This window comes from Pteropus alecto, unplaced genomic scaffold (genome assembly GCF_000325575.1).
Source record: "Pteropus alecto unplaced genomic scaffold, ASM32557v1 scaffold101, whole genome shotgun sequence".
NCBI classification, from domain to species: Eukaryota; Metazoa; Chordata; class Mammalia; order Chiroptera; family Pteropodidae; genus Pteropus; species Pteropus alecto.
The window spans coordinates 19,288,390-19,299,706 of record NW_006432945.1 but is presented as its reverse complement, the minus strand read 5'-3'; the positions used below and the strand labels follow the sequence as shown (position 1 = coordinate 19,299,706).

General features: G+C 60.1%; 1 protein-coding gene across 5 annotated transcripts in view; it reads left to right on the top strand.

Moving 5' to 3' along the window:
• Nucleotides 1–11,317, top strand: part of DDR2 (discoidin domain receptor tyrosine kinase 2) — a 42,411-nt gene that overhangs the window by 11,441 nt on the left and 19,653 nt on the right. For all 5 annotated transcript variants that reach the window (XM_025043921.1, XM_006907840.3, XM_025043922.1 and 2 more), the window contains exon 2: nt 6,474–6,582. In XM_025043921.1, the coding sequence (XP_024899689.1) occupies nt 6,474–6,582 (109 nt within the window). The remainder of the gene's footprint in view (nt 1–6,473; nt 6,583–11,317) is intronic.

The following is an 11,317-nucleotide window of genomic DNA, read 5'->3' as shown; positions in this document are numbered from 1 at the left end:
GGGGTGGGCACCCAGCAGACACAGCCGTGGTGGCGGCGGTGACGGCACCGTGACACAGCCCTCGGTGCAAGGACAGGGCGGTGGAGCTGGGCGGCGGGGTCCACTCCCGGTAGAGCCGCAGCCCGTGCGGGTGAAGCGTGAGCTGGCGGCTGGGCCACTGAGGCCCCGGGGACAGCCAGCTTCCCAGGCAGGACGCGGCCGCCTCGGCGTCCATGTCCTCGGCCTCGTGCCCCCGTGTCCACCGCCGAGCGCTTGCTTACGCCAGGCACGTTGACCGCTTGAAGTGGGCCGCGTTATTGCATTCTGACGACAGTCGTAGGGGGCCAGTCCCGCTGTCCCCCCGTTTGACAGATGCCACCTAAGGCTCAGAAAGGTGAGGTGACTCGCCCCAGGCCGCACAGCGGTGGGTGAGAGGGCCGAGCCACGAACCCGTCTCCGGCCCCTGGTCACCAGGCTCTGCCGCCTCCGTGTGAGCCGCACACTGGTCGTCGGCTCCTGGGAAGGTCCAGGACGCGGCCGCCCATCGCAGCCCAAGGCGGTTCCAGGTGGGAGAGGAGGGAAGGCGACACCTGCAGACGCGGGCTTCGGGCCTGCGCAGGCGCTGGACGCCCCCTCGCCAGGTGGGAAGAGCCTCACCTCGCAGGGGACCCCGAAGCTGCGGCTGGGGCAGGCGCGAAGGCTCCGAGCAGGCCCCTTTCGGGGGCGGCTGCCATCTGGGCAGGAAGTCGGGAGGAGCTGGCCCTCCGTCCGCTAGCGGAGGGCGTGTGTCTGGCTGTGGCTCTCCTCCAGCTCCCTCTCTGGGTGTCATGTTTCGAGAGCTCCAGGCCCTGCCTGTTAGGGCCGAGCCTCTGGCCATAACGCCTGCTTCCTTGGCCAAAGCAGGCGGGGCTTGCCAGGCGACGCTGATTGGGTTTCCCGTCGAACCCACAGCTGCAGCCCCCTGGGTGGGGCCCAGGCCGCGCTGTGAAGCTGTGAAGCTGCCCGTTCTCGCTCCCCACCCTCCAGCCTGCCTGGCTCTTCCCGCTGAGACCAGGGCCCACAGCCTCCCTCCCCGCTCCCAGGGGGAGCCCCCCTCCCCCGCTCGTCTCGCTGGGCTGACCCCTCTGCCTGGGGCCTTGAGTCCCTGTGCCTGGCGGAGTCCACCCCGCACGGTGCCCTCCCCTCCTCTGGCTGAACCCCCACCCCACTCTGGGGGGGGCGGGACTAGCGAGGACTCTGCCTCTGGCGTCTGAGCCCCTGGGGGCAGTGGAGAAGCAGCTCTCTCTGGTGCTTGTTGGGTGGGCCTCCCAGAGCCCAGGGGTCAGGGTTCGGGGTTGGAGGAGATGGTTCGAGGCCCCCTGAGGGAGGACATGCCCTGCCCTCCGGCTGTGCACAGCGATGCCCAACCGCTGGGCCAAATGCCCCGCCGAGCAGGCCACAGAGTCCAGGGCTCCACAGTCCCTGGCGAAGCCGCAGGACAAAGCAGCTGTGAGCGAGCAGCAGAGGCCCTGGACGGGCGCCCCACAGGAAGAGGGGGTGCTGCCTCCTTCCCTCGCCCACCGGGCCGGCTCCCCGTGGAGCCGAGGGGCTGGGGCACTAGGGTGGTTTAGGGGAGAATCCTGCTGTGCATGGGGCGGACCAGAGCTCGCTATGGAGAGCAAGGCCACCCGGCCACGCCGGCGGCTCCGGCTGTGACGACCGCGGAGACTCGGGCGCGGCCAGCAGCCCAACGTGCTCCCCCTTGACTGTCCTCAGGGCGGTTCTGCGGGGACCGCGTTAGACCCCAGTTTGGGATTGGGAAACTGAGGCACAGTGTCACAGGACCCGCTCGTCTCATGGCGAAGGTGGACGCCGAGGTGGGAGCCAGGTGCTTGGCTCCAGGCCCGGGGCCGACGTCCGAGCCGCCCGCTTGTCAGGTGCCGTGAGCAGGGGCATTAGGCGGGAGGGACCCCGAGAATCTGACCTTGCTGATGACAAGGGTAGTGGCAGCCCCCTCTCAGAATAGGGACTACTCGTTTGTCGGTGGCCGATATTTGCAAGTTGCCTCCTTGTCTTCGGGCACCGGAACTGTTTGCTGCGGGGGCCGAGCGCGGGGGCAGCTGCCTGCGGGAAAGGCCGAGAGGGCATTGGGGGGTGGCTGGGACACAGCCGACGATGACAAGGCTCCGTGGGGCCGGGCCGGCTGGCTGGGGCAGGGACTCTGCTCTCCAGGCTGTCGGAGGGTCGCCCTGCTGTGGGCCCCTCGCGGCTGCTCGGAGCTCCCTGCAGGTGCCTGACCCTGCTGCCCGGTCAGGCCTGCCCCGTACACAGATTGGGGCTGATAAGGAGCACATGTACCCAGCGTGTTCGCAGGATGCGTTTAGCTTCCCCATCCCCTTTGCTGTCCCTCTGGAGGTGCCGTGTGATTATCTTTCAGGGGACAGGGAGGGACAGTACCCACACCAAGCTGGGTGGAGACCCGGTTGGTGATTGGGGTCGGTGGTCCTCGGCCCGTCCCCCAGAGCCCTCTGCAGCAGGACACTCCTGTAGGCCACGCGCGGGAGGCCGGCACAGACCACTAGCCCCCTGAACGAAGGAAGGGCAGTTTTCTGGGCTGACCAGAGGCAGGCGGGCCCTCCGAACCTGCCGAGCTGGACGACACTTGTGAACTGGCCCCTCGGGGGCAGGCAGTGTCCACGGCCCGTCTTCCGCTCCCGCATCACCTCCGGACTCGTCCCAGCCTCCTGGTCCCAGCGTCTGGGGAGTGCGCACCTGTCCTGCCCACAGACCAGGCTCCTGGGGAGGCGCCTGAGTCGCTGCCCTGGCCGGATGCTCACGTCCCCGACATCGGGGCCGAGGAGCCTGCAGAGCCGCTGGGGAGAGGTTGAGGCGCCGAGGTGGCGTGGCCACCAGCTGGGTCCTGCGGGCTGTCCCTGGGGTTGGACACTGTTGCGTCGTGCTGTGTCCTGTTTGGCTCGTTCGGAGTGTGTGTCGGGCGCTCAGCCTCTCCACGTTCATCTCACTGCCTTTCTGTGAGGGTCACTTATGTTCACGGGCGCTGTGGACATGGGGGCTTGTTGCGTGAAAGCCCAGCTTTAGCTCCGCTGCAGGACGGGAGTGAGGGCGAGAGCCGGAGTCTGTAGCGAATCCTTAGACGTGGATGGCGAGACTGTGGAGTCCGCAGGTAAGTGGGAGCCGCTTAGGGGGTCCCTCCCCCGATTGGTCCATTCCTGCCTGTCCTGCCACATCGGCTGGCACAGGCTGACTCAGCTAGGATGTGCTACCTCATATGTGCCTGACGGTGGCCATGAGCGTTTTCACACAGAGGTGGGCATCTGGCACGTTTGCGGTGGCCGTGACTGTGGCCCGCGCCCCCTCCTACCTTGTGCTCATCCTGGGGCCCAGGATGCCCTGCCCAGCCTCAGCCTGGCTCCCCGGCTCCCCGGCTCCCCAGCTCCCAGCCCCACTGTTCTGACACGCTGGGTAGATGTGCTCCTTATCAGCCCCAATCTGAGACCGGCCGGGGCCCTGGGCAGCTGTGCCTCAGGCTGTCTCAGACTGAGGCCATGACCTCGACTTTCATGTGCCATGTCCCTTGTCGGGGAGCCAGGTCAAGGACGTCATGCAGCCCACTTGAGTGCCATACTGGAGAGCCACACCTGGGGACATTTTGTCCAGGGCAGCCTGGGACCCAGGACTCCAGGATCGTGTCAGAGAATGAGCTCCCAGGGATTTTCCAGGTGACTGCAGCCACAGGACCCCGGTGGCCACGCCAAGCTCTCCACGGAGATGGTGTTTGCACAGAAGGCTCCGTGTGTTGGGTTAGGTCACTCTCACCGAATGTGCATTAAACATGTGCCTATGTGTGTTCAAAGTGGCCTCTTCTCCCTGGGGACCTGGGACTCGGGCTGGGACCCGGGACTCGGGCTGGGACCTGCAGCCGTGACAAGCGATCGGAGGAGGCAATCTTGAGCAGACGCAGCCCCGACAGGTAGCTCAGAGTCGCCCATCACCCGTGGGACAGCGTCCAGGCCCCAAACCGTTCGCAACACGGGGCGGAGACGAGGCAGCCGGCACTGTGTCCGAGCCGGGTCCTCTCATGCCTGTTCCCTGCATGTCGCCATGAAGCGAAGCCTGGACGGCGCGGGTCCGTCGCCATGGTGCTCACCACCCTGACCGATCTTCCAGGGTCGCGAGGGGACTGACAGCCAGCGCCCTTCAGGGCACGCAAATGGTGCCCTGAGCGGTGGGTGTTCTACAGCTGACCACAGCTGCCCTGGCTGGGCCAGCTCCTGGTCCCCCCACCCTCTGCGTTGGGCTGGCATCGGCCTCCCTGTCTCTGTGCTCCGTGAACAGGCCCGCCCGTGGCCGGGATGGAGGGTGCCGGAGTGAGCCGGCCGCCCGCACGGGGAGGGAGGGCTCCTCCCCACCAACTCTTTGCTAAGGTGAGAGTCAGCTGTGACTTGGACACTCTGGTCACGGGGAGCTCTGCCCCTCACACACAGCGTGGTGTTTAACTTTCTAGATCTGTTACGTACACGTAAATGCAGGTGCGTGCTTCTTTCCCTGGGCCTGTTTGCTTGGGGACTCACTCACAGAAGCAGAGTGGCCCTGGCAGTGACCAGACCAGGCGCACCGGGGCTCATGTTTTACTGCCCCTGCCTGGGGCCGTCTTGGCTTTGTGCTTGGTCAGGGGGCTCGTCGCCGCGCGGGCAGAGACAGCTGATATCTGGGGTTTTTTTTTTTTACCACTTTCAGGGGCTCCGAGTTCTACCTAGAAAACGTGATGGAAACCTTTCCTTTCCTCACAAAAGCGTCTCGGCCACGTTGCGCGGTTACCGCCCCTGCCCCCAGTCGCCCAGGAGAACGCCCCGACGCCGGTCTCTGCACGAGGCCGTCTCGATCACCCTTCCTAGTTCCGAATTACGTGTTGTAATGGTGGCCCTGGCGTTTGGTTGAGTATCGGTGTTTCCTGGAAGAAACGTCGTTTTTAAAGTCAGCTTGTCATTCTAAAACAGTTTAACATTCACAGAATCGTTGCAAAGCTCGGCGCGTAGAATCCCTGTGTGTCCTGCTCCCGTCCCCCCTCTCCGTGACGTCTCGTGCATTCGTCACGGCCAGCGACCCAAGGCCGACACAAGCCTGTACCCCATGCGGATTGCCTCGGGGTTCCCCGAGCGCCCCCCTGTGCTCCAGGAGGCCAGCAGGGTGGCACGTCTCCTTTGGCTCCCTGAGCCGTGACCGTGCCTCAGACTTTCTTGGTGACACGGACAGCTTCGAGGAGGGCCCATTGGGAATTGGTAGCGTGTCCCTCGTCCAGGGCTTGTCTGATGCTTTTCTCGTGAATGGACGGGCTGATGGGCCTGGGGACGAAGAGCCCAGGAGCCGAGTGCCATTCTCACCATGCCCTGTCATGGGACGTGCTGTCGGTGGGACTTAGTCAGTGCCGACCTTGACCGTGGTCCCCTGGCTCGTGGTGGTGTCCTCTGCAGAGCGCCTCTGTGCGCCTCCTCAGCAGCAGACGGTGTCCACATACGCGACGTGGCACCGCTCAGGGATGTGTCTGTGCCCGTTCGTTTAGTCGATCACCCGTTCATATCAATACGGACTCACAGAGCTTATTTTGTACCTTGAGCTGTGATCCAACACTGCGTTGTTTATTTTTGTGCTCGGATCGTTCCAGCTTTGGCCACTGGGCTCCCGAGTCCCTTCGACACGTCCCCCTCATCTTCTGTATGTACCTCTTCAGTTTCCGCATTAGAAGATCCTGCAAGCTCATTTCGTGTATTTCCTCCCCAGTTCTAGAATTAGCCGTTTCTCGGAGTGGGGGCTCCCTTTATCGGAGGTGGCGTTGGGGACGGATGTCTGGCGCTGGGTGTGCTCGTTGCTGTCGAGGTGTCAGGGCCTGTTGACCCTCTCAGCCAACACGGCGAGGAGATGAGTGTGAGTGTGAGTGTGAGTGTGTGTGTGCGCTAACCCGTGTGCATACACACATCAGGAGTGTGTCCAGAGGTGACCGTCCGGGTCCCTGTTTAGCGAAATGTGAGTTCCGGCTGAATCGCAGCTGCAGCCCTTCGTCTAACACGCGGAGCCCCAGCCGTCCCCCCGGGCCAGGGCGCCAGGGTGCTCGTCGGCCTCCGCCTGCCGGGAGGCGAACACTCGGTCATCGAGTGCTTTAGTGTGGGGTCAGTGTCAGCATCATGAAAACATGATGCACATGGGTTTCACCTTTTCACCATCCCTGGTCTGGGTGAGCGTTACTCTTAGTACAGCGCGTTACCTGCCTACGCTTTTGCTAATCTACTCCCGAGCGTGCCATCTGCCAGAGTCAGGAAATCCTCGTAGCACGTGTGGGTGGGATGGCCCCGTGCGCTCTCGAAGCGGGTGGCTCGGGGTCCTGAACACAGACGCGAGCGTGGCAGGGACACGGAGCCGTGTCGCTCCCGCAGGCGGGAGCCGCCTCACTCACCGCTTTTCCTTCTCTCCCCGTTTTCTCGTGCTGCCGATGGCTCCAGGTTCCGGGTCCGACACCGCCTTCTGAGATGCTCCTGGTCCCCAGGGTGCCGCTGGTGCTGCCGCTGCTGCTGCCTCTCTTGGGTTCTGCAGAAGCTCAGGTTAATCCAGGTAACTCAGCCATCGCTCGGCCGCCGCTGGGAGCCGGCCGGAGGGGGTCCGCAGGGCCGCTTTCGTCACCACCCCTTTTCCTTCCGTGGTGACACGTGCCACAGCAGAGGCAGAAGCTATGTGTTCTCCCCACAGCGCTGTGGGACCTCGTGTGGGCGGGGCGTGGGGAGGGGTGGGGGAAGCAGCCTTCGGCCCTGCACCCGGCGGAACCGGAGGGGGGCTGCAGAGGCCTGGCGGGCGGGCCCCTGCGGCTTGGCCATCCCCGTGTTCCGGCTGGCTCCGGCGTGCGCTCCCCTCGTGAGTCACGCTGTGCTTTGAGGACCCTGGTCTGGTGGGGTCCCTGACACGTTGTCTTTCCCGCAGGGTATGGCCATCTCGAAAGTGAATGTTTTAGTCTCCCCAATACTTTCCTTACACGTATTTTTAACTTTAAACCTACACGCACAATGGCATCGCTCATCTGTGCGCATGGTGATGGTGGTGACCAGCTATGCACAGGCAGGACCGGGCCGGGCCTGGCTGGGAGTCCGTGGGCGGTGGCTCGTTGGGCGGGCCTGGGCAGTAGGCTGTGTGGGCAGTTCGGCTGTGCAGCCCCCGGGGCCTCGCGTGGGTTTTCACAAAAATGCACAAGGCCAAGAGCGTGAGCAGAGATGGGAGTGCTCGAGTCCCGTTTGTGAGCTCTCACTGGCCAAAGCAAGTCGCATGGCCAAGCCCAGCTTTGGGGGGGTGGGGGGGGCGGGCACACACGTCACACGCGGGACGGTGAAGGATGGGGCCCTCTGCCATTTTGCCACACGTGCAACTATAGGAAAGCGCGCATGGCATAAGATTCGTGTAAGCACGAATCTGACGAACCGAGCTCACCCATCCGGGCAAGGGAGATGACCAGCTCCGCAAAGCCTCCCCACGCCCTGGCGGCCGTGCTCCCCGCCCTCACCCCGCAGCACCGGCACCCTGCTGTCCAGCCCCGGGAAGGGCACAGACGCCGGGGAGAGGCTGCCTGCCTGGGTGGGACACATTTGCAGTCCCAGCAGCAGTGCACGAGGGGTCCCTTTTCTCCACGTCCTCTCCAGCACTTGCCGTTTGCTGACTTTTGACGACGGCCGTTCTGACAGGTGTGAGGCGATGTCTCATCGTGGTTTGATGTGCCGTTCCCTGATGATCAGTGAAGTCGAACATCTTTTCACGTACCTGTTGGCCATCTGTGTGTCCCCTTTGGAAAAATGTCTATTCAGAACTTCTGCCCGCTTTTTAATTAGATTTTTTTGCTTTCGAGTTATATGAGTTCTTTATATATGTTGACTATTAACCCTCTGTCAGGTATGTGATTTGCAAATATTCCCCCGTCCAGTAGGCTGCCCTTTTCTCCGTTGATGGCAAAGCGTCCCTTTGCTGTGCGGAAGCTTTTTGGTTCGATGTGGTCTCACCTGTTGATTTTTGCTTTTGTTGCTTTTGCTTTTGGTGTCAGATCCAAAAAAACCATGGCCCAGACCTGTCAGAGAGCTTACCACCTGTGTTTTCTTCTAGGAGTTTCACGGTTTGGGGTCTCGTGTCCAAACATTTAATCCATTTTGAGTTAATGCGGTGTAAGATAGTGGTCGCGTTTCATGCTTTTGCATGTGGCTGTTGAGTTTTCCCAGCACCATTTATTGAAGAGATGGTCCTTCCCTCACGGTCTATTCTTGGCTCCTTTACTGTTACTTAGTTGACCGTACAGGCCTGGGTTTATTTCTGGGTTCTCATTTCTGTTCCATTGAGCTATGTGTCTAAGCCAATTCTGTACTGTTTTGAGTGCCGGAGCTTTGTGATGCGTTTTGAAATCAGGGAGCATGATGCCTCCAGGTTTGTTCTCCTTTCTCAAGATTACTTTGGCTATTTGGGTTTTTTTTTCCTGGTTCCATACAAATTTCAGGGTTGTTTGTTCTATGTCTGCGGGACTTGCCATTGGAGTTTTACTGGGGATTGCACTGAATCTACAGAGTGCTGTGGGCGGTGTGGACACTTAAACAATATTCATTCTACGATCCAGGAGCATGAAATATCTTTCTGTTTATTTGTGTCTTCTTTAATTGCGTTCATCAATGTCTTGTAGTGTTCAATACACAGGTCTCTTACCTCCTTGTTTAAATTTATTTCTAGGTATTTTGATTCTTTTTGATACAATCATAAATGGGATTGTTTTCTTTATTTCTCTTTCTGACAGTTCATTATCAGTGGATAGAAATGCAACTGATTTTTGTGTGTCGATTTCATCTCCTGTAACCTGGATGTAGGTTCCTTTTGCTCTCATATTCCAACAAATCTGGGACCAGGCGAGAAGCGTCCCTCAGCCCTCTGTCCAGATTGCTCCCCAAGCTGGTTCTTCTTGACCCTGAGGTCTCACTGTAGACAGTGTGAGCAGCGTGTGTTGACATCATGGTGCCGTGAAAACACCACGTCAACGAAGATCAAGAGGTCTAGAATCCCGGTCCAGCTCTGTCCCTGTCTGGCTTTGTGACTAGAGGCCAATCTCTGTGCCTCGCTTTGCTCACTTATAAAACGAGGGGAATGAGTTGCTGTGTGCACGTCGTAGGGTTACTGCAGGGGAGCCGAATGAGACGGGGCGTTAATGGGCTTTGGAAGGTTATACGCAGATATCGAGGGTTTGGATCTGTTACTTTTGGAAGGGAAGGAAGTTAAAATAACCCAACGCCGTGAAACAATGGTTTCTGTCAAGCAGACGATGGAGGAGAAAAGAGAAAAGAGTGACCATTATGGTCCCTTGGGATCCCCAAGAGGGACTCCGGTTACCTTTGGGGAGTGGGGGATTCTGGCAACCTTGAACTCCGGTCATTCTGACTCCAGAGGGACACAGGGCCCTGTGCCAGGCCGAGCATATAGGTGACAGTATTTTTCTAGGAGAATGGTGCGATTGTTGACTTGGCCCTTGGTCGTAGCCGGCAGACCTCCGGAGACCTGGACTGGCCGCCCAGAGCTTTTTGGTGGTTTGGACACAAACCCAGTAAAGTAAAAGTTAAGACATTCAAAAGAGTGAGGTTTTTTGTTTGTTTGTTCGTTCGTTCATTCGTTGTTTGGGGCGATTAAGTAAGAGGCTATGAGGTGTTAAAAATATGTGACTCTTTTCCTGCTTTGCAGGTGTTTGTGACTTTGCCCATCGTCCCCGTGCCACGCCGATGCTCTCTTGGGTCCTTGTGCCCACGCCCAGCCCAGTGCGTGGCTGTGCCCGGACGACAGGCGCTGGAGGGAGAAGTCAGGAAGGGAGGGGTCAGGGGTGCCCGGCTGCTCTGAGTTTTTCTGCAGAAAAGGATCTAAATTAGGCCGCGTGTGACGTGACCTCACTGAGATGCTGGGAGCTGAGGAGGGGCCCGTGGAGTATCCTCCCTTTAAGTGATGGAAACAACAAGCGAGCAGGGGGCTGGTGGACCCAAGTCCCCGGGCTGCAGGGCTGACGGCACATCTTCCAGGGTCCGAGGGCAGGCACGACACCGCCTCCGCGCACGCCCTGAAGGCCCGGAGGACCCACGCAGCCCCCTGGCCCCGGCAGGACCCACGTGGCCTCCGAGCCCCGACGGGACCCCTTGGAGCAGACCTGAACAGCAGAGCCGTCTGGCACAGCCTGCGGGGTCTCGTGGGAGCAGGGCCCACGTCTCAGCTTTAGTCAGATCACCCGTCCTTGCTGGACTAGGTCACGGCAGCCTGGGGTGGAAGAAGGCGGGCTGGGGGCCAGGAGGCCTGAACCCCAGTGCTGGCCACACGAGTCGGCTGTGCACCCTGAGCAAGTCAGTTCACCCCCAGGCCACAGAGGTCTGGGCGGCAGCATGGGGCCGTCACGGGTGCTGAGCTTGTGAATGCCCTGCCCTGCCCCGAAGACCTGTGGCCACAGACACTCTAGGGTCCTCCTCCCACTGGGTCTTGTAGTCCCTGTGCCCAAGGAGGCCGGTGACACGCATTTTACCTTTGTATATGTCGTAAACCCCATAATGCATTATTATTTTTGTTTAAATAGTCCATTAGCACTTAGGGAGATGTAAATTACACGGAAAACCGTCCTATATGTTTACTGCGTAATTGCTGTCTCCAAGGGGACGTCCGCTGTCATCTTTACCTTCGGTCCTCTGGCCACGCTGAAATTCTTCTCTTTGTCCCTGCTTTAAGCAGCTGGATTGTGGTTTTCTTCGTAGTGTGGTTTTTTTCTTTCTAGTATGGTTTTCTTCATGTTTCTTGTGCTTTAGGTCATCGAGCTTCTTGGGCTTAGAATTCTCGGCGAATTTGAAAGCATTTCCAGCGTATTTCGGTCAGACAGTGTTCTGTCTTGGACCCTCCTCTTCTTCAAGGAACCCGCCTGTACGTGTGCTGGGAGGTTCGCATCGTTTCGCGTCTCATGATATTCTGTTGTTAGTTTGCTCCTTGGCTGGTTTGTCTTGATTCATTCAGACAGTGTCTGCCGATGTCTGAGTTTGCGAATCTCTCCCCCTACGTGTCAGCTGCCTTTGGTCCCGTCCCGCACACTCTCGTTTCAACACCAGGGTCCGGTTTCCAGCCCGGGCCCACGCACGGCGCTGCTGGGGCCAGAGCCGAACGCTCCGCTCCATCCTAGGCGAGCCTGCTGGTTCTGGTTCTGCTCCACAGCCTCATGGCCCGGATCACAGGGTCCCTGGTGGTGCTGGGGACAGGCGCCATGGTGGGAGCGGATTAGACGTGCACGCCTGCTGATCAGGGAGCGGGGATGGGCCAC